Source organism: Lissotriton vulgaris, chromosome 5, assembly GCF_964263255.1.
Source record: "Lissotriton vulgaris chromosome 5, aLisVul1.2, whole genome shotgun sequence".
NCBI classification, from domain to species: Eukaryota; Metazoa; Chordata; class Amphibia; order Caudata; family Salamandridae; genus Lissotriton; species Lissotriton vulgaris.
Genome location: NC_141693.1, coordinates 1,642,057,981 through 1,642,081,134, shown reverse-complemented (window position 1 = coordinate 1,642,081,134; position 23,154 = coordinate 1,642,057,981). Strand labels below are relative to the sequence as shown.

Sequence of the window (23,154 nt, the reverse complement as noted above, 5' to 3'; positions counted from 1 at the left end):
ATGAGCTGTGTTATTTCATGTCATGCAGTGCAGGTCTATCTTACGTGTTCTTTGTGTTGCACCATTGTTGCCGATTGCTTGGCCTCTTCAGACGGTGAATTTGAAGCTAAACTGGCTGATTCAAACCACCTTCCTTCTTCATTTCCGATCTGGTTGCCTCGTGCAGACAGAGGTGCCACGTGTAAACGTTATTTACAATTAAAAACACAAACATATAAACTATTTTATTTCATGCAGAAAGACCCTGATGCCGCCACATGGCACTTACTTGTCTTTTAAAATGGTAAAACACCAAATAAAGAGGAACTCTTCAAACAGCAGCCTCAGTTTGAGGACGCTAAAGGGAAACTGAAATCGAAAACGCCCGTCCAAGGTGGCAGCTTTTCATGTTCATGATGTAAACATTCACTATGCAATCTATTCAGGCCAGGTTGTGCAGGGGCAGGAGAAACCATCAGACCAGCATCCGAAAAGGTAAGATTCTGTCTCTGTGAGTGGGAGAGTTTACTGAATGTTAGTTTGGTGTCAGAGAATGAACTTGACTTAAATGTGCACTTTATTGTGGCATCAGCCACAGTTCACTGGCCCGGCAATGCATTTTTGTCCACCTGGCAAACCTTACCTGTGAGTTGAAGTTGTTCTCCTAGGGGCACCGATGTAGGATTGTCGTGTTATTTAATGGTTTCACAAAGTGAATTTCCTGCATGCTTTCTTTTTTATTATTGTTAATTCAAAAGTACACTCAGTTGTTTCAATTGTGTCATAAAGTTTAGCTGAGACATATTTTTCTTTCTACAATACATTTCTAACCCTAAACCGAGAGGCTATATATGTATCTGGTTATTCCCATTATTTGTTGTTTATTTCTTTATTTATTAATTTGTGTTATTCTAGCGCCAAGAACGTGCCTACTGGTAGCTGTGACTCTTTCCTTAGTACCAGCACAAAAGGGATTTGACGATAGTATAATCCTTCAGTAGCACAACTGTTTACAACAGAGTAAAAGTGGATGCACCAGAGCACTTTTTTGAATTTCTGAAATTGTGGAGGGCAGATTTCTAATGGTGAATTTTGCCCTGTTTTGCAGCCAGCCCTGTGCACCATGGCACGATTCACGCTAGTGACGGGGTTATCCATCCTCCTCCTCTGCGGGGACCTGATCTTCTGCCACAAGTGTGCATTTTCCCGCCGACAGCAAAAGGGAGTGAACCGCACGAGCCTGCAACTTCTAGAAAAGATGGTAATCCACTGATTTATGCGTTTACTGTATATTATTCGTAGGGTGGCGCCAGCTGCCGCGAGGGCCGAGGCAGTGTCAGAGGGCAGAGGTTTTGATGGGGTCCCTCCACAGCCCACGCTGCCTGGTGCCGCTTACCACAGACAGAAGATGCTTATTTCTGCGCTCGGACTTCCCGAGGTCTCAGGGGCTCACAGACGACGCCACTGAGAGGGCCCAGAGAGGGGCGGGGGGTGGTATTGGGGCACTGACAGGCCGATAGGGGGCCTGGCAGGCCACAGATTGTGAAATACAGCCGCACACTAGGGTGACCTCGCCTGATGGGGCCGGTGGGATATGGGAAGAGAGAGGATACCAGAGAATTGTGTATGCTCGCGTATTTCATCCTCTAGTGACTGAAAGACTACCAGGGCCTGATAGCCATCACAGGCTCGGGGACATACCAGCTCACTGCACCGTCTTGCCCCCGCCCCGCGCCCACTGCATGCAGAACATGAACACCGACATCTGAAGTGTCCGTCCTTGGGAAACCACTGAGCCAGAACCCGGAGGCAGCGTGAACCTCCCCAGCCCCTTTCCCGCCCCCACCCCCTTTCCCCCCCACATTCAGAACCATAAACCCTTCCTTTGAAGAGTTTGACCTCGGGAGATCACTCATCGAGCCAGAGCCTGACGGAAGGGTTTGACCCGATGGAGTCAGAGCCTGACGGCAGGGGGTACCCCTGATGCGTTCCCTTCATTGTCTTGCGTAGACTCATTGGGGTTTATGGCATCTAGTAAGATTGTAATGCACTATTTTGATCACAGCTCTGCATACTTTTTTGGTGTCCAACATACTTACCATCATTAAAAACAAATCTTGTGATATTTCTATTTTTTAGGGTGGAAATTTCCCACGGCAGTGTATCCGTGAGAATATGAGTGTGATCTTCCCTCACGGGGTGATGATTGATACCCTTCCACAGGTAAATAAAGCATACCGGCGTGTGAGCCTTTCTTGAAGCAGCCATCATTCTGGGGCTCTGCTGATTCCCTAAAGTTCGGTGTATCTGATAGGCTGGGAGACACGCGGACAGAGCGTCACGCATCAGGCGTGCCTGGCTTGTCATGAACTTTGCTGAAGCACTTATGGGCCTTTCAAAGGCGGCAGTAAATCGGGAATTCCGCGACTGCACAACGAGGTAAATTGATCTCTGTTGTGTGTCCTGGACAGGTAGAAGCTATGCCGATGGTGTGACACTCCCAGCTGGGCCTGTGACAGTCTTTAGCGTCCTATGTGCATTTCTTAAATTGTCATCTTAAATAGCAATGCTACAGCTGGTAGGCCTGGCTTTAATGTGATAACCAGTGGCGTCACTAGGGTTGGTGTCACCAAGTGCAGTAACTCATGGTGTCACCCCATCACGACTTACCCCATGATGGACCTCCTCCGAGTCCACCAGTGCCAAATTACGGGATGCATGCCTATAGTTCTCAACCGGCTCTAATTACAGAAATAATGATGATAATAACGTCCTACTTACTTTTACACCCTTTTTGTGATGGGGTAATGAGCTACAGATATAACTCTAGGGAATCTTAAATTAGTTGCAAATTGCCCTGGACTGGTTGCAACCTGTATCAATTAGAACGTAGCACATATAAGGAAGGCAATGTACTCAATCGTGGCTTATTAATTCTAATAGTTGTAGCTTCAATTTTATATTCATCATAATAAAATCTTTATTTCGGTAGAAGTACCATAAAAGCACAAGTTAAAACATATAAAGATTAGATGATTATCACAGTTTATACATAACAATTATCACATATTACATTCAATTTAATACAATAAATAAGGTGCGATTAAAAACAAAGCAAGAATTGTTAAATTGTTAAAAGCAAAACAGGATTGATCATTTGACTCATATGCCAGAGTTAACCCTGAATAGTTAAAACTCTACGGATGCGCCACATAGCTGCCAGAAACTGCGAGACAGCAAAAACAATTGGACCGGCGTTATCAGTTTTCAGTACTCTGAGCGCATGCGCACACTGCCGGAAGCCAAGGTTTTTGCCAAAGGAAATGATGGACGGAGCGTTGACAATACAAGCACTCACCCCCAGTCAACTGATCTGGGTTTAATCCATCACCGTTCTTTAGCCCACTCTGCCACCCCAGTTCAGTCATGGCCATATGCAAATCAGTCTGACACTGTGCCTCATGGGAACAGTCCAGCCCGAACTGCCAAGCCATGCCTTCCCTGGACCGGAAACAAGCTACCGAGGACCGGTTTCTGGCATTTCAGCCGTCTTCAGCCCGGCTTGCTTGAATCCAGTGGTTAAGTGAGCAAGGGACTCACGTCTGAGCATACCCTGCCAACTTATAGCGAACAAAGAAAACCCAAAGCCAAGGTTTTTGCACAATGGGATAAGCCAGTGCTTCCTCGGTTTGTAATAAGCAGGGCAAATAAAGAGAACATGTGGCTCCGATTCACTGTCACATTCACACAGAGGGCAATTTTTCGGAGCGGACATTGTCCAGTTACATGTGAAGGTACGTAAAAGTAATACTCCATACCTCCATTGCACATACCGTTTTCTGGCTACAACAGGGTAGATTATATCTAGAAAGTGTTCATAACAATATGAATCTTTAACCAAAAGAAAGGTAGCAGTTCTAGAGCCAATGTTGGGATTACACAGGGCCTTATTCATGTTTTCAGCACAATATACCTTTGTGAGCATGACGGCCGAAATCTCTTTACAGCCCTGCTCCGGATCCGACCATAGGACAGGAAGTCCCAGCCTGGTGAATTGCTTCTTAATATGGATGAGCCAGGGGATTTTAGCTGCGCTCGTACAGATAAGTATTTCTCTGAGCTCCTGCCTGTAATTAATCAGCTCCGGCGTGACCCAGAGCCGGCGCCAATACCTTAATGGTTTTAAGAATAGCTCCTCGTCAATTGGCGTGATCCCCAGATCAAGTCTTAATGGGAGGAGAGGGGTACTGGGAGGAAGGGCTAGCAGATACCTTAGAAAGTTGTTCTCAACCCTGGTGATTTGGGTTGTGTTACAATGACCGCATAGCTCACCACCATACATGCTTGCACCCCTGGCTTGTGATTTGTAGACCTCCAGAGGTGGGCCAAGAGGTTTGATCGTTTACACATTGGATAGTACAAGAATCCCACCCGATAGTTGAGCAAGTTTTAATTGAGATTTGGTTTGCTGGGGGCCCCACGACAAGCTCTCATTAATCGTGACCCCAAGGTAAACAAAAGTGCTTACCCTTTCCAGTCTTGTTTTGTCTAGAATGGGGTGGGTCTTGTGGTTCTAGACGTGTTGAAGATCATGAATTTAGTTTTGAGTGAATTGATCTCCAATCCCCGAGCAGTACAAAATTCTACAAAACCATCCAAAGTTCACTGAATGCCCATTGGTGATCTGGAAAGCTAGAGGGTATCATCGGCGAAGATTATCGTCGGTACCCTATTCCCTGCTAGCTTGGGTGCGTCATTGTTCTGCACTCCATTTAGGTGCGCGATTACCCCGTTGACATAGAGGCAAAACAGGGTCAGTGCGAGCACACAGCCCTGCCTTACCCCCCGGTCAACGGGGAATCTGGATGTCAAATCCCCACTCTTCCCGCATCTAACTTGGGCGAAATTGGCCTCATGTAGTCTCATCAGGACTGAAAGGAGATGGATGGGGATACCCAGCTCGAGAAGGACACTCCAGAGTTTACCCCTGGGTACAAGATCAAAGGCAGAGCAAAGATCAACGAAAACCATATAGAGGCTGCCACCCTCTATACGCACTGTTTTCCAGTGCAATAGCACTAGCCGAAAAATTTGATCCACGGTGGAGGTGTTCTTCCTAAACCCTGCCTGATAAGGGCTGAGTATTGCATGCTCCTCCATCCAGTCCTGTATCCATTCCAGGATAAGTCTCGCAAAGATATTCTGAGGGACGTCGATGAGACTTAGAGGTCTGTAGTTGGATGGGAGCAGAGGTGAAACCTTTTTAAAGATAGGGACTATCTCTGTGCCCAGCCAAGTACTGGGGAGAGCCATACCTCTTAGAATTGCATTAGATAAAATCCGGAGATAGGGACCCCAGACTTTCGGCTGATGCTTAAATAGGTCGCCCAGGAGTTTATCCAGGCCGGGTGCTTTATTTGAGGCAAGTTTGTTGATAGCAATACAGACCTCGGCCACCGTTACCTCACACTTCTCTGGCTGAATTGTGTGCGGGCCAAGGGTAAATGGGTTAGCAGATTCATCAGGGGGAACCTCGCTAGAATACAGAGCCCGAAAATGGCCTTCCCATACTTCTGGCGCTAGGTTGGGTTCTACAGGTATTTTCGGTTGACCCGTGCCAGTATTAATTATGGACCAAAATGTTTTGTAATCTTTGGTATTTAGAGCAGAGGATAAACTAGTCGGCTTTTCCTGGTCCCACTCTTCCTTCGTGCACTTAGTAGTTTAGTCTGCCCTGTTCCCATGATGCACTGGGCCAGGGACAGACTGATTTGCATATAGCCAGGTTCTGAGCTGGGATGGTGCAGTGAGATAAATACCGGTGATGGATCAAGCCCTGATCTTTGGACTGGGTAAGAGTGGTCTGCTTAATTCAGACACTCTGTTCATCACCACCCCCTTTTCTGAATCGTTTTTGGCCACTATAGGTGTGGCAGGGTATACTCAGACATGAGTCCCTTTCTCACTGCACCATCAGGATTCAAGCAAGCCGGGCCAAAGACGGCTGTAATGCCAGAAACCGGTCCCCGGTAGCTTGTCTCCTTTCTGGTGAAGAATTGGCTTGGTAATTTAGTCTGCCCTGTTCCCATGATGCACTGGGCCAGGGACAGACTGATTTGCATATAGCCAGGTTCTGAGCTGGGATGGTGCAGTGAGATAAATAATGGTGATGGATCAAGCCCTGATCTTTGGACTGGGTAAGAGTGGTCGGGTTAATTCAGACACTCTGTTCATCACCACCCCCTTTTCTGAATCGTTTTTGGCCACTATAGGTGTGGCAGGGTATACTCAGACATGAGTCCCTTTCTCACTGCACCATCAGGATTCAAGCAAGCCGGGCTGAAGACGGCTGAAATGCCAGAAACCGGTCCCCGGTAGCTTGTCTCCTTTCTGGTGAAGAATTTGCTTGGTAGTTTAGTCTGCCCTGTTCCCATGATGCACTGGGCCAGGGACAGACTGATTTGCATATAGCCAGGTTCTGAGCTGGGATGGTGCAGTGAGATAAATAACGGTGATGGATCAAGCCCTGATCTTTGGACTGGGTAAGAGTGGTCTGCTTAATTCAGACACTCTGTTCATCACCACCCCCTTTTCTGAATCGTTTTTGGCCACTATAGGTGTGGCAGGGTATACTCAGACATGAGTCCCTTTCTCACTGCACCATCAGGATTCAAGCAAGCCGGGCTGAAGACGGCTGAAATGCCAGAAACCGGTCCCCGGTAGCTTGTCTCCTTTCTGGTGAAGAATTGGCTTGGTAGTTTAGTCTGCCCTGTTCCCATGATGCACTGGGCCAGGGACAGACTGATTTGCATATAGCCAGGTTCTGAGCTGGGATGGTGCAGTGAGATAAATAACGGTGATGGATCAAGCCCTGATCTTTGGACTGGGTAAGAGTGGTCTGCTTAATTCAGACACTCTGTTCATCACCACCCCCTTTTCTGAATCGTTTTTGCCCACTATAGGTGTGGCAGGGTATACTCAGACATGAGTCCCTTTCTCACTGCACCATCAGGATTCAAGCAAGCCGGGCCGAAGACGGCTGAAATGCCAGAAACCGGTCCCCGGTAGCTTGTCTCCTTTCTGGTGAAGAATTGGCTTGGTAGTTTAGTCTGCCCTGTTCCCATGATGCACTGGGCCAGGGACAGACTGATTTGCATATAGCCAGGTTCTGAGCTGGGATGGTGCAGTGAGATAAATAACGGTGATGGATCAAGCCCTGATCTTTAGACTGGGTAAGAGTGGTCTGCTTAATTCAGACACTCTGTTCATCACCACCCCCTTTTCTGAATCGTTTTTGGCCACTATAGGTGTGGCAGGGTATACTCAGACATGAGTCCCTTTCTCACTGCACCATCAGGATTCAAGCAAGCCGGGCCGAAGACGGCTGAAATGCCAGAAACCGGTCCCCGGTAGCTTGTCTCCTTTCTGGTGAAGAATTGGCTTGGTAGTTTAGTCTGCCCTGTTCCCATGATGTACTGGGCCAGGGACAGACTGATTTGCATATAGCCAGGTTCTGAGCTGGGATGGTGCAGTGAGATAAATAACGGTGATGGATCAAGCCCTGATCTTTGGACTGGGTAAGAGTGGTCTGCTTAATTCAGACACTCTGTTCATCACCACCCCCTTTTCTGAATCGTTTTTGGCCACTATAGGTGTGGCAGGGTATACTCAGACATGAGTCCCTTTCTCACTGCACCATCAGGATTCAAGCAAGCCGGGCCGAAGACGGCTGAAATGCCAGAAACCGGCTTGTCTCCTTTCTGGTGAAGAATTGGCTTGGTAGTTTAGTCTGCCCTGTTCCCATGATGCACTGGGCCAGGGACAGACTGATTTGCATATAGCCAGGTTCTGAGCTGGGATGGTGCAGTGAGATAAATAACGGTGATGGATCAAGCCCTGATCTTTGGACTGGGTAAGAGTGGTCTGCTTAATTCAGACACTCTGTTCATCACCACCCCCTTTTCTGAATCGGAACATAAAAATAGGCAAAGCCCACCCGGAATTGCTCAGTATGTGCCCAGGTCTCGTGAAACAGACACACATCCTTTTCATCCACGAAGGATCCCCATTCCGGACAAGAAAGTTTATTAGATAGACCTGCCAGATTCCAGGACAATAATTTTATTACCTCTACATTTGAGCCCATAACTCTTCTCTTATTTTGCTCCACGTTTGCCTCCTCAAACGGGCCTGCTTCACCCATGGGACTAGACATGCGCTTGCCCTCCCCAATAAGGTCGGCTACAGGCTCCCTAGGGGGTGGGCAGTTACTTACAGCAACTAAAGTCGATATAACCGCCTCACGGCTTCCGCCCTTCTTATCCCCTGTTTCTTCCTGTGACGGTCTACCACAATCAACCCCCTCTTCTGACTCTGCCTCAGAATCTGCCTCATTTGTGCCCCCAGTACTATTGTCTGGTTGACTCGGACTCATTCAATCCACCATGTCTAGGCAACTAAATCTATTGTGTAGACAAACGGCCTCGGTTAACTGGGATTCTCTGGACCTTCCCTGACTTGTACCTGTCCTTGCTGAGGGTACTGCTAAGTTTCATGCTGGATCTCTACCAGTATTGGGGCGCGCTAGGGCCGGGGGATAGAAATACGAGAGGGGGAAAGACTGAATGGCTGACAAGGGTGTAGGCTGTGTCCATTGACATATATGGGACACTGTCCATGTGTCCCTAAAGTTAATTAGGACACAGTCTCCCCTATAATCTTTGGTTCTTTGGCCCACCCACGATACCCTTTGGACAAGCAAGATTTCTCTTGTTACGTTCGGCGATAACGGTCTATTTTTATTAAGCCAACCTGTGACTTTATTCTTTAATGAGGTATGTGTCTCTTCAATACCATTCGTCAACGGTGGTACCCCTGCTAGAACTGCAACAAAAGGGCTGCATTCTGGAGGTAGATCAATTCGCATACTTGATGGTTGTTTGGCACATTGGGGATTTAGGACAACATTCTGATTGTTCCTAGGTTTATCCTTACTTTGGGAGTGCCTGTCTGTCTCATTCATAACTGGCCCAGGGTTAGCCAGTTGTAAGCTCTCAGCACCCAGGTCCCACCAGCCCGGCCTGTTTTTAGCAGGCCCAGGTTTAGCCGGTTGCAGGCTCCCAGCCAACTGGACCCTTTGATGGTCTGCTCCGCTTATGGGGTTGGCACCAGGGGGGGGTTGGAGATAAGTGCTCAATATTGGCATTACTAAAACTTGTTAGGACACCAGAGATCTGGTCTAGGGCATTAGTGAGCGTTAATAAGTTTGCTTCAATTCTTGACATTCTATTCATTAAGGGCATTAAGCAATCAGCAATGATAGTCCCCACTTTCTCCCAAAAAGCAATGTTCAGTGTAACCACAGGGACCACAGGAGGATCAGGGGTAATTGGAGACGATAAAGATGTCACAGTTTCAGATTCCGCATTTTTTTCCACGGTTTTCTCACCCTCTACTGCCGGCCTTGTTGTCCTGACTCCGATGGAGCAGTTTTCCTTTCGTTGGCACCCTACCCTCTTCTTGTTTTTAGGGCCTTATTTTTCCTTTGGTGGTTCCTTTCTGCACTTGTAGGGGGCAGTCTTAGACCTAGTTATTGCACAGGCTGACTGGTCGAGTGACTTATTTTCTGTCACAAAGTCCCCCACCGTAGTCGACGTGGCGTTGCCCAGCAGCAGTGGGTCATCGATAGTGGTGATAGTGACCTGGGAAGGTAGGGAATCCCCCAACTGTCCGTCCTCCATTGGGCACTTCACTGGCCCCGGACCAAGTGATAGCCATCGTTCTGTTACCGCAATCTCTTGGGCAATCACATTAGAAGCTCTCGTGATAAAGTAATCCAGTGTTCCCATGGGACCCCCCCCTTAGGCCTTTTCCTTTCCTTTACAACACCACTTGCCATGGCTGAAAATGCAACAAAGTGAGTAGTTGTTAAAAATATATACAGTGAGTAGGACTATGTGGCTCAAGGGTAATTCCTAATGCGATAGTCAATTAATTAGAGGATTAGCAATTCAAATGAGCCACTGTAGAAACTGCGCCATGTATTGCGCTGTGTAGTCGACGACATTTCGATCCTCGTCAATTGGGATCGTCTTCAGGACAGGGTTGTGTTGTTTGAAGGGTGCTGGTTACTTGGCTGGCACGTGGACAAATCAAGGGGGTTGTTCCATGGAGCAGTAAAATTGGACGGGTTCCAAAAGGATCTAAAAATAAGAGCAGAGGCGTCGTTGGTGAATTAAACACCGTCGCAGGACGTCTGCGGGTTCGGGAAATGTGGCGTTCGATATACGGGGATCGGCAGCCTGAGTAATTCAGCGGTGTATCTGCAATGCAATACATGGCACAGTTTCTACAATGGCTCATTTGAATTGCTAATCCTCTAGTTAATTGACTATTGCAATAGGAATTATCCTGGAGCATCATGGTCCTACTCACTTGTATATATTTTTTACAACTACTCACTCCGCGCCGTCCAAGCTGTTCACTATTGTCACTTGCGTCGCCACCTATGTCACTCGCACATACTGAGCACCAAGTACAATTGGGTTGTTATTGATTCTTTCGTACAGTGCTGCTATAACTGTATTTTTCCTCCCTTTTTTCTTGTAAAATGATATGATGCAAAAACAATCAAAACCTCATTGATTCAAGTCTCCTTATTTCTGTACTAGTAATGCTTTTAGCATACATGTTTAATTGTCTCCAGAATAATACCTTTTGGGATACTGTTTGTTTTCTCTACCCTCTTACCCTGATACCAACGTGGTTTACAGGTCACACTCCTGTAGTACTTTAATATCGCGCTATGTTGGCACCTTAAATGACTCCTCATTTCTCCTATGTCAATACGTGAACGTCAGGGTCATATGACCTGCATCTCTACATCTTAGCGGACTGTTAACTATTGGCACTCCGGTTTCGCACGACGTAACAAAAACTTTATTAGGACTCGTTACATAAAACACCTGTATTGCGCCTTCCCTCATCTAATTATACGTTCAACATTGTAAATAGTCTCATTTGGTAAAGGTGTCACCCCATGTGATGGTGTCACCCGGTGTGGTCCGCACCCCCTAAGCATGGGCGAATTTTGCGGATCTCGTGTTAGCGAATTTTGCGGATTTGCGGATTCGCAATCCGCAAAATCCGCGAATTCCCGCGAATTTGCGGATTTTTTTTTTTTGTGTTCGCCCGTGTTTCTGCCAGTTCGCGAGGGTTTTGTACACTTTCGCAAATTGCGAACTTACCTGTCGGGTCGCAAGTTTCGCGAACTTGTTGTTTCTACGTGTCCAGCCTGTTTGGGACACTCTTCTTCATCACTGCCACTCTCTGTCACCACTGCCACTCTCTGACTACTCATGCCACCCTCTGGCCCACCCATGCCACCCTCTGTTTCATCACCACACCCTCTGGTTGTCCAGTGTACATTATTTTCGGCAAAGCAAAGCACACCTTCCCTGCCTCAAGTGACCTGAATTAATTTGGGGCTGATATTTGTGTCACAGAATATTTTTTTAGCTGGCACCTGCTTCCTTAGTGCTTCCTGATTAGTGATCTTTTGCACTTGCTAAGTGCTTTCATTGTTGCAAAATTAGTTACAACACCTGCCCTGCCCCAACTGACAATAATGAATTAGGGGCTGATTAATGGATTTTAACTTCCAGCCTGGCTCCTGCTTGTCTCCCTTAGCTGTAATTCAGGACCTTTGTGGCATATGTGTAACTATTCTGAGGTTCAGAGCAGGGTCACATAATAGTTGCAACTGGCAACTGAACTCTGGAGGGGCCCCTCAGGAAGCACTACAGGAAATGGCTACTAATGATGAGCCTGAACTTTTGAACCTGGTAAGTAGTTACTTTCAGTTTTGCTAAGATCGTATTTCTGCAATTTTGCACTTATTCGCGGGGCGCGAACTCACGCGAACTCACGCGAACAGTGCGAGCAGTGCGAGCAAAATCCGCTGCTCGCGGATTTGCGGATTTTGCGGGAGATTCGCAAATCTCCCGGATTGCGGATTTCCCGAAAATCCGCAAAATCCGCGAGCGGAACGGATTTTCCGCCCATGCCTAGCACTCCCCTGACTCCCCTAGTGACGCCACTGGTGATAATGGGTCTAAACTAAGTTTTAGCCTGCCTTTGTTTCCATGCTTTACCCCATTAAAGTCGAATCCACTGCCTTGGCTAAAGCTTGATTTATTATAAGCAGCTGGATTTCGCGACTCTGTGTGCGTGCGCGCGTGTCAGTGTGACACTTTCACGTCATTTCTGTTTGTCCTTTATCGTGAGTCCTCTTTGTTCTCTTTCCAGACCCGACGCAGCGTGATGCTGGCCATCTTCAACATTTTGCACTCAATCAACAAACTCCTGAGCAAAAACCTTCACACCTCTGCTTGGAACGCAGGAAGCGCATACATATTCACCCAGAGACTGAAGCTACAAGCTGAAACCCTGGCCAGATGTGTGAGTAGAGACGGGAGATGTGAGAGTGGTTGCTTCCTCTGTGTGCACTCTGCGGATATGCTGTATGGCCCTGTGTATACATAAATGTAGTAAAATGTTTCTGAACAGCAAGCTTGTTTTCAAACAGCACTCCTGCCATTCCCAAATGGGAAACAGCCACTACAACGCGGGCATCACATCGCGATGCCATTACAACACGATTGCTACAACGACCGCGTTGTTACCATGCAATGCCATTACTACGCAAGTCATTCCATCAATTTGCAGTAGATGGCATGCTAACATTAGAAATAGTATAGTTTACTATTCCAACACCTTCCCTACTGTTACGTAAACTAGAGTTGGAATAGTAAATTATACATTTCTAATGTCAGCGAGCCATCTACTGCAAGTCAATGTAATGACTTAGGTAGTTATGGCTTTACGTGGTAACAACGTGGTCATTGTAACAACCGTGTTGTAATGGCATGCGTTGTGATGACTCGCATTGTAACAGGTCATATTATTCCCAAACACTAAGTTCACGAGCTCGGAAGGGTGAGTTAAAGTTACTTGCTGGGACTGAAAGGGCGTTGTTGACATAACCCGGGCCTGGGAAGGCGAAGCTGGACCCAGTAGGGGCCCGGAGCAAATGCCGTCCGGAGGCGGTAAGCCCCTCCCCGTCCATCTGCATAGCCCGCTAGAAGGGGCCGACCAGGATTGGTCACGCTAGGGCAAGCTCGGACCCCCCTAATCCGGGGGCGAGCTGAACAAAGCGAGGGGGAGGGATAAGTAGGAGGCAACAGGCCAGAGTAAGCACAACCCCCCGCGCAGTAGTGAGAAGAAATTCCACCCACCCACACCAGAAGTAGCGGGCGTCGCAGCCCTCAGGTTAGAGGTGAGGCGGAAGGAACACAAGAAAGGTAGAAAAAAGAGAGAATTATTAAAAGGTAGATGGAAGGCTCACACAGTGTCCTTGGGATGCCTCACAGCAGGTGCACTGAGGGAGCAAAGGGCGGCGTACCGCCATAGAAAGAGTATATGTGATGCTCCCGCAGGACCCTTGGGATGCCTCATGGCAGGTGTACTGTGGCAGCAAAATGGAAGGACTCAGCCTCAGGATGGCTGGAGTAGATGCTCAAGCAAGGTCCTTGGGATGCCACATGGCAAGGACATCGGGGAGCAGGGAGGGTCCACAAAAGGGTCCAGGGCGAGCGGGATGGCACTTGCTGCCTGGGCAGTTCCAGACGGACACCCCCCAACTCTGTAGCAAGTTGAAGCCTAGACCCGTGAATCGGAGGCCACGACAGGTGGCCCATCCCTTCCCCGGAAATTGAGGAGGATTGTTCCACACAGCGACAAAAAATTATTGCAAAGACAATTAATTATTTTAGGATGGATATTATGAAAGCATGTGGATAACCATGATTTTGCAAAGGTAAAAACGTGTTCTGTTGAATAAACTGCGACCTTTTAAGGCACCAAAGCACGTTGTCAGTCGTGGGATGTGAAGGTTATTATGGGCGCAGTTTTGAAGCAAGAGAGGGGGGGACAGCTCATCTCCTGTAGGGGGTTTGTTTTGAGAGCAAATGATTTAGTTCCTGAGCCAACTTCCGGGCGTGAACGTGTGGGTGCTTGGACAATGACGCTGTATGACGGTGTATACAAATATGCTGTGTGTATGTTTGTGTGTTGTATTTTTCTTACTGTGCATACTTCTACTCTACCAGGGCTGGTAAAAAAGGTTCTAAAACAGCCCAGAAACTTGTTTTAATCCAGCACCGTACTGCATTGTGTAGGTGGCTCTGGGCATGTACAGATGGAAGTTGGGGGGAACCTGAGGGGGTCCTTCCACACGATTTCGTATTAGGTTTAATCAATTCTTTTCACAGCACACTTTTTCAAATTGGCCCACGTGAAATGCACCTTGGAGATCACATGACATGGGGACCCTCATTACATCTATACTGGGAGTAAATACCACATTGGTGTTCCCACATCTGAAAGTGCATATATCTTTGGTATTGCGGGATGTGGGGATATCGTGGCGCTCTAAGTGTGATGCTGAGCGGCGCCTTAGAAATGGTTAATTACCAACAATCTGTGTTACTTCATCACATTTCCACCGTAATTCCCCATTTTTAGCTAGTTTCCTACCTCAATCCTCACCATCCTAAAGCTGGTGAAATAACCAGGTGGCAAACACTGGGAGTGCAGTATTCCTGCATTTCTTGGAATTCCCGGACATTGAGGCCTATTTGTGATGAGGAATAATGCATTTCGACGTAAGCTTGTATGCGTCCAAGAGGGACTCTAGGCCCTTGCTGTGTCTGTGTGTAGAGGCTTTAGTGGATGACTGTTGCTCTACAGCCACCTGGTAGGCGTTTGTAGGGCTGGTTTCTGCTGTGCCATCGTTGTACACATACATATCAATTACGATGAAGCCATGTGTATGTATTCATGCATCCATGGACAATGAAGCTATTTACGTCCATCCATTCATTGCACTGGTATGGATCTTTTGAAGATTCTACAGAAAAACTGGCAACACATTCCGGAGGTCAAGATTTGTGTCTACAGCCAAGCCATTTTCATCAGAAATGCTGTGACTTATATGCCTATATTATCTTTTAACACACCTGTTTCTTTGGTTTCAGCTGATTGAGGACCGAGATCAAAAGACAAGTTTATCTGCAAAAATCAACAACCATAAATTGCTACAGTACTTCAAAAAAATGCAAAGCTACCTTCAACAAAAGGTATGTTGTGACAGCTGTCGCCCTTATTCTTGGCTCAGCAAACACCCGTTCTTGAAAGCACCCATGTGCTGCAATGAATCTCGGCACCCTGTGAATGTAAGTGATGTGTTAGGCTCAGACTTGTCACCCAGTCATTGCTAATCTCCACATGGTGAAGGAGGTCCACATTTGCCATCCATGCAATACCCCCAATCTGACCAACCTGTAGACATTAATGGTGTGGGAGATCCAAACTTGTCACCCCAATGCTGCACCCATTCTATTTGGCCCATACACTTTAATGGACCACATTTGCCATTCTAGTGATGCACACATTCTCCACGGCCTGCAGACACTAATGGTGTGGGGGGTCCATGGTTGTCATCCTAGCAATGCACACAGTCTCCACGGCCTGTAGACGTTAATGGTGTGGGAGGTCCATGGTTGTCATCTTAGCGATGCACACAGTCTCCACGGCCTGTAGACATTAATGGTGTGGGAGGCCCATGGTTGTCATGCTAGCAATGCACACAGTCTCCTCGACCTGTAGACGTTATTGGTGTTTGAGGTCCATGGTTCTCATGCTACGGATGCACACAGTCTCCACGGCCTGTAGACATTAATGGTGTGGGAGGCCCATGGTTGTCATGCTAGCGATGCACACTGTCTCCACGGCCTGTAGACATTAATGGTGTGGGAGGCCCATGGTTGTCATGCTAGCGATGCACACAGTCTCCATGGCCTGTAGACATTAATGGTGTGGGAGGTCCATGGTTGTCATGCTAGCGATGCACACAGTCTCCTCGACTTGTAGACATTAATGGTGTGGGAGGGCCATGGTTCTCATGCTAGCGATGCACACAGTCTCCTCGACCTGTAGACATTAATGGTGTGGGGGTCCATGGTTGTCATGCTAGCGATGCACACTGTCTCCACAGCCTGTAGACATTAATGGTGTGGGAGGTCCATGGTTGTCATCCTAGCAATGCACACAGTCTCTACGCCCTGTAGACATTTATGGTGCGGGAGGTCCATGGTTCTCATGCTAGCGATGCACACAGTCTCCACGGCTTGTAGACATTTATGGTGTGGGAGGTCCATGGTTCTCATGCTAGCAATGCACACAGTCTCCATGGGCTGTAAACATTAATGGTGTGGGAGGTCCATGGTTGTCATCTTAGCGATGCACGCAGTCTCTACGGCCTGTAGACATTTATGGTGTGGGAGGTCCATGGTTCTCATGCTAGCGATGCACACAGTCTCCACGGCCTGTAGACATTTATGGTGTGGGAGGTCCATGGTTCTCATGCTAGCAATGCACACAGTCTCCAAGGCCTGTAGACATTACTGGTGTGGGAGGTCCATGGTTGTCATCTTAGCGATGCACACAGTCTCCACGGCCTGTAGACATTAATGGTGTGGGAGGTCCATGGTTGTCATTCTAGCAATGCACACAGTCTCCTCGACCTGTAGACGTGCGGAGGTGGAGGTCGTTCCAGGACTTGGCTGCCAGGTGTGAGAAGGCATAGGAACTGCTCCTGCTTCGGTGGATGAAGGGGGGGGGGTGTCAGTAAGGGAGGCGAGGAGTGCAATTTCTAGTTGGGTTGGTGGAATTTCACTCTTTAGTTGAGATAGGTTCAAGGATTATCCTGGCTGCTGGGTTCTGGATGGTTTGGAATCTGTGAAAAAGTTGAGCAGTGATTCCCACGTAGAGGGAGTTGCTATAATCCAGGCGGCTGTTGATGAGGGGCCTCGGTGACAGTGCATCTGATGTCGAAGGGTAGCCATTTAAAAAAAAAAGATTGAGCAGGTGCAGGGTGAGAAAGCAGGAGGATGAGACAAGGTTTCCCTGCATCATCATTGAGAGCTTGATTTTGAGTATTATTTTGAGGTTTCTTGAATACTCCCTGTTTGCGGGGGCCAAGCTCCATGAGCCACCAGAAGTTATCCCACAGGGAATTATGTTTCCAAAGATGAGTATTTCTGTTTTGTCTGAATTAAGTTTGAGACCTATACTGTGCATCCAGCTTGCTACCGTGGTCATGCACCTGTGGAAGTTGGATTTGGTGTTAGTAGGGGCTGAAGAGAATGAGAGGATGAGGTGAGTGGCATCCACTTAGGACATTAAGTTCATGCCAAAGGGATCTGACCAGGACAGACAGAGATGCTATGTAAGCGTTGATGAGAGTAGGGCTTAGAGAGGATCCTTGTGGGATGCTGCAGATGATATTTTTAGATCTTAAGGGGAAAGGTGGGATGTGGACACTTTTTAGCTCAACCGGGAAGCAATGAAGAGAACCATTCAAGTGCTTTCCTTTGGGTCCCAAATTGGTGAAGACCTTGCATGAGGGTGTTGCGATACACAGTGTTGAATGCTAGGGAGAGATTGAGGAGGATCAGGGCAGCAGTCTCTCCCCTGTCAGATGTCATCTGTGGCTGTGATCAGGGTGGTCTCAGTGCTTTAGTTTGAGTGGAACCCGGATTGGGAGGTGTCTAGTAGGTTGTTTGTCTCCAGGAGGCAGTTAATTGGAGGTTTATTGATTTTTCTAGTACCCTGCGTGGGAATTGCAGTAGGGAGATGGGCCCGTCATTTTATTTGGGGTCTGCTGTTGGTTGTTTGAGGAGCTGTTTGATTACTACATGTTTCCAGCGTTCAGGGAAGGAGGCAGATGCAATGGATGCATAGATGATTGTGACGAGCTGCTTGCTGATGGTGCCTTTTCCTAGATTGAACATGTGGTAGGGGCAGATGTCTTTGGGGCCTCCAGAGTGGATGGGACCCTTGAAGGTGGCAGTTGTGTTCATGGGGAGAGGCTCCCATATGTTTAGTAAGATTTTGAGAAAGTCGTGGCTGTTGAAGAGTCTGCTAAGTTCAGTTAACAGGGTCAAAGTTCTTGTAGATAAGGGGGGTGGGAGCACACTGCTTCTCATTCTAGCAAAGGTATTCCTATAGCATCCTGGTAAATGCAGTACGCTTACTTTCAAAGTTGCTGTAATTCTTTACCAAAGTTGGTACAGGTAGTGCTGTTATCTCTAAACATGTTTCTGGGTTTAGCCCTTCATCAGTAGAGAGCAAAAGTAATATAGAACAGAGAAAAATCAGGGGTTGCTGAAATGGTGCCCAAGTCTTCACAGGGCACAGTGCCACTCCACTGGCACACAGGTGCATCCCAGGAGAACTCGTCAGCTCATTGGCTCAAGGGAGCCTTTCAAACACAAGTGGGTTGGGAAACACTTCTTCTCATCCCAGCACAGTTCTCCCCATTGCATTGTGATGGTGGCGATTGTGGTGTAGAAGAAGTCTGCCAGGGTGTCGCAGAGTTCCTGCAAGGGAGTGATGCTGTTCTCAGTGGCTGTGGGGTTTGAGAGTTCCTTGATGATGCAGAATAGTTCCTTGCTGTGTTTTGAACTGATGACCAGGAGAAGGGACAGAGCATTTTGTTTTTATGATTTTTAGTGGCTTCTTGCCTGGTAGTACCTTCTGAGGGCAAGTTTGAAATTGTCACAGTCGTTATTTGTTTTGCTGGTGTGGCAGATCCTCTCAAATTGTTTACAGGAATGCTTGTGAGATTTGATTCCTCGTGTGAACCAGCAGTGATTTTTGGAGTAGGCCTGGGTGTATTTCGCGGAGTTTCGGTATGCAGAACTCTGCTAAGTTACAAAAAAACTCTGTGAAGTTCCACGAGTGGCGGAGTGCAGTGCGAACTGCAGTTTGTGCTGGTATTCCTGCAGCTCGGGTGGAATTCTACCCGAGCGGCAGCTTGTGCTTGCGAACTTACCGTTCGCGATTGTCAGCGGGAAAAAAACTCTGCTGCACATCGCAAAGCAGAGTTTTCTGCACTCCGCGAGCTCTGTGGAGTGCAGAAAACTCTGCAAACTCTGCGAACGGAGCGAAGTTCACCGCCCAGGCCTAGTTTGGAGGATCTGCTGACTTTGGTGGTTTTGAGGTGGGTGACTTTGTCGGTGCATGGGCTGATCCATGAGTTTCCGACTGCTGCTTTGAAGTCAGGAGCAGTGTGTGGGGGGAGGATTTGAGGGAGTTGGACCAGGGGTCTTCTGTTACTTTGCTCCAGCTCCTATACAGGATGTTGGGGGGCAGAGGGTTTGGAGGTGGTGGTACTGAGTTGAGCCACATTTCGGTGAGGAAGTTGATGTCCGGTGTGAGGGAGGTGATGGTGTTCCAGATTTCGCTGGAGTGCTTGTGGAGAGAACGGTTGTTCTATAAGTGGAGGGAATGGTCTGTGCTTGATATATGAGCAATGAGAAACTGCGTTTACAACGCTGTCGGTGCAGCACAGTACCATTACAACGTGGTCAGTACAATGAATGCGTTGTTATCAACCATATCATTTAAACACAAATCATTACAACGACTTGCTGTAGGGCTTTAGGTTTTGGATTTGCAGCCCAACACCTTCCCTACTGTTGCACAGACTGGAGTTGGAATAGTACATTTTACTATTTACTACAACAAGTCATTTTAATGACTTGCGTTGTAATGGTATGTGTGGTAACAACGCGGCCGTTGTACGGACCGCGTTGTAAAAGCAGGCGTTGTAGACGCATGGGTTGCAACGTCATATATTCATGAGCACTACACAAAATCCCCTTTGACTACAGACTAAATGGGTGTGAGAACTCTCTGCTTGTAATCCGTGCACCACCAACAGTATGCATTACATGTAGACACAGAGGGCCCAATTTAGGGGTTAACAGAGATGGTATTCCGTACAGACTATCTTGTCCGCAAAACTCTTTTCCCACCAAATTTTTAATCAGTGGTAGTCGTAACCTGATTTTAGCAGTTCTGAAACCTGATCGCAATATTTTGTTACTGGTCCAGTTTCAGTGGTGCAGCAAAGGTGCCATAAGTCCTAAACACGGTGGAAACTGGGTCCCCATCCCACTGCTTTGTAGTATAAAGAGCCATCATTGGAGGGTAGCCGGCCCTTCAAGGTCCTGTGTTTCGGCGTCATTGCACCTGCTGCACACTTGATAGCTAAGCCCATGGTTGAATTTTAAACTTATCACAGCAGCCTATGAAGGTGAGTATCTCTAAGGCGTCAAGAAGGGCGTTCTAGCGCTCAATTGAGTAGTCAGATTGAATTCTATCCGTGCATGGCCATTACTGTTAGAATAGTTCAACCATGGTCCTCTAGGGTTCTGACCATCCTCACTTTCTTTCAGAGATACAGCTCCTGTGCCTGGGAAAACGTCCGGTCTCAGTTGAAGCTGTGCATGAATGCTGTGGACTGGTTGACGTCAAAGATCCGCGATTCCGAACTCTGAAGAGCAACACACCGTTATGAATATCACAGAAACATTATTTGCACTATCCGCCAAGAGATGCCTTAACCCCTTAAGTGCTGCCTCGGTGCATTGGCCGACGGCAGCACTACCTCCCCAGTGCTGCGCACGACCATTGGACGTCCATTCAGCACTAGTTCCAATGGACAGCGCAGCACTGGGGAGGAATGTTTAATAGCATCTATGAGGTTAATATTTTTACCTAGCCATGAAGTCTTTTTTAAACCTGCAACGCTGCCGACAGGAATGTCTAAAAAGTAATTGGAGACAGAATCCAGCTCAAAGTTTCAAGATTCTTTTAATCCAAAATCTACTAAAGTAACAGTGGCTTTTTGCTTGGCTTGTATCTGTCTGACCAGAAAGGACCCATCTACTCCAGAAGGACCCTACCGTTTGACTGTGAAATAGTTTGTCTTATTATAATTATGTATTTATTATATTTAAGTTAATATTAAGTAATATCTGTGTATTTATTTATGGATTTGTAATGGGCATGGCTGCCTCAGCAACGAGGCGTCCCAGCACAACCAGAAACCAGAGCATAAGAGACCAACCTAGTGATTAAACCTCCGACAGGACACCAGAAGGTTTAGAATGACTCTAATATGAGCCGGGAGCGAGTTCCAAAGTTTTCCCGTCAAAAAGCGAAAAGAGCGTCCCCCGGCCCTCGCTCTCCAGACTTGAGGTGCGCAAACAAGCGCAAGGTCGGCAGATCTCAGCGAACGTCCAGGCACATAGGGCATCAACAAACGAGATAGCCCTGACGGGGCCTTGTGCGTCAGGATCTTGTGTGAAATGCACAGCACCTTAAACTGAATGCGCTTTTCAACGACAGCCAGTGAAGTTTGGGGAGCACATGCACCACCGAGCATGATCTAGGTAGTGCCATCACAAGCCGCGCCGCCGTATTCTGAACCCTCTGCAGGCGCTTAATAGTGTATGTGTATTTATTTCATTAAAAGATGGTATTATTGAGAATTGCACCACTTCAATGTATTTTTATACTGAGAATCATAAATACTTTTTTTTTTACAAAAAAATAAACACACTAAAATTGTTTATGTACATTTTGTCTGGTTTCCTTGATATATTATGGGGATATTTCAGAATTCCTCAGCAGTAGAAATCAAACATTGGCAAAGGCTACGTCGCCCTGTTGTAACCAAATGGTTGTTCTTAACTGCATTTGGGACGGCAGGTGAAGGGAAGCGAGGCAAGGAGTGACAGTGATCCAGTTGGTGGGTGGGAAGATTAAAAGAAAGGCTATTGGAGTAAAGACAAGGGATGGACTGGGCGAGGAGGTAGTTTGTAGTGTGGTCAACTTTTACATTATCACATCTCTGGGCACATTGCCCATGTGGAGAAACACTGTGTGCAGCAAAACTGTGCACAGAGACCTCAGAAGGCATATGTTGGGGGCAGGTGGACTATGTGTCAAATTGCACATTTTTAGGGTTTCATTTTAAATCACCTTCCTCCAGTGGTAGCTCCTCCGCTAAGGCAGAGGAGTGTCACCCCTCTGCTCAAAAGAAAAAATAAAATTACAATAACGCATCGTTATTGTCATTTTATTTTTCCTATTGCAGTCAGTGGTTCTGTTTCATGCAGGGTGGAGCGGAGCTGGCCAGAGCAGGGGAGAAGTGGTTTGCACTCACTAAGTGCGCATTACTGTTTGGCCACCCCTGTTGGGCCAGCCAAACAGTTCATGCGCACTGTGCATGTTCCCCACCAGGCTGTAAGGCACAGGCACCCTGTCCCCGTCTGAGCACCGAACCACTGCGCTCAGACTAATCACAATGCTGCACTGCAGTGTTGTCATTGGCTTAGGGTTGCCTGGGAGCCCGGGTACTTCCTGCTGCCGTGACTGGAGACAGGAAGAAGGAAGATGAAGAGGAAGATGAAGCTTTTTTTCTTTTTTTCTTTTTAATCTCCCCACCCTACCATCCTGTCCGGTAGTAGCCGCTACCGCCCTCTACTAAATCAAGCCATCTTAAAGGATACTACTCGAGCTTATTGGGAAACTACAACATGGTGGTGAATGTTAAGCATTTGTTGCAATTATTAGTGTGCATCAGTCTGGGATCTAATGTCTTAACAAACTATTTTATCCAGGGTGACCCCTGTGGTTTTGTCCACTCTTAGATCTAGCCTCCTTGGTGGGGTTCTCCCCTTGCACTCTGCCTTCAGACCTCCTGTTATTTTATTTTTCTGGCCTTAGGACTCTGTACACTTTACCACTGCTAACTAGTGCTAAGGAGCTTGTGCTCTCTCCTCTAAACATAGCAATATTGGTTAATACCCACCTGGCATATTTAATTTACTTGTTAGTCTCTTGTAAAGTGCCACTATATGTGCCCAGGGCCTGTAAATTAAATGCTACTAGTTGGCATGCTAAATATAATAATTGGAAACAACAGTAGAGTCCTATAGACTCATGGTTGTCATTTGGGAGCCGTCATTGGTCACAGCTGTGACCTCTAGCTCAATCCCTGATAATCCTGGCACTTCCTTCGTGACCCCCTGGCTGTAGAGGAGGTAAATGTTTTGCTCCCTCTGTGGCCAGGGAACAATCAGCAAGTGCGTGCTAATTGAGGGCTATGCACATTTGTAAAAACTGCGTACGGTATTTGTTGGGCACGTTGGAGGAGCAACTTCTATCAGGCTGACACTCCCAGTGAATGCCTTCAATTGG

The 23,154-nt window shown here is 47.3% G+C and overlaps 1 protein-coding gene across 1 annotated transcript; it reads left to right on the top strand.

Annotated features, from left to right (window-relative positions):
• The first annotated feature begins 1,102 nt into the window (after positions 1–1,102).
• Positions 1,103–20,444, top strand: LOC147716891 (interferon beta-like). Its single transcript, XM_086919821.1, has 5 exons — positions 1,103–1,240; positions 2,119–2,202; positions 12,286–12,438; positions 15,075–15,176; positions 20,343–20,444. The coding sequence occupies exons 1-5, from the start codon at positions 1,103–1,105 to the stop codon at positions 20,442–20,444; spliced, it is 579 nt and encodes a 192-aa protein (XP_086775947.1).
• The last annotated feature ends 2,710 nt before the right edge of the window (positions 20,445–23,154 follow it).

Excerpts from the sequence above, each read along its gene's own strand:
- LOC147716891 (XM_086919821.1), top strand. The coding sequence starts at position 1,103 with ATGGCACGATTCACGCTAGTGACGGGGTTATCCATCCTCCTCCTCTGC. Across the intron at positions 1,241-2,118 it reads TGCAACTTCTAGAAAAGATG|GGTGGAAATTTCCCACGGCA; the intron begins GTAATCCACTGA and ends TCTATTTTTTAG. Across the intron at positions 12,439-15,074 it reads CTGAAACCCTGGCCAGATGT|CTGATTGAGGACCGAGATCA; the intron begins GTGAGTAGAGAC and ends CTTTGGTTTCAG.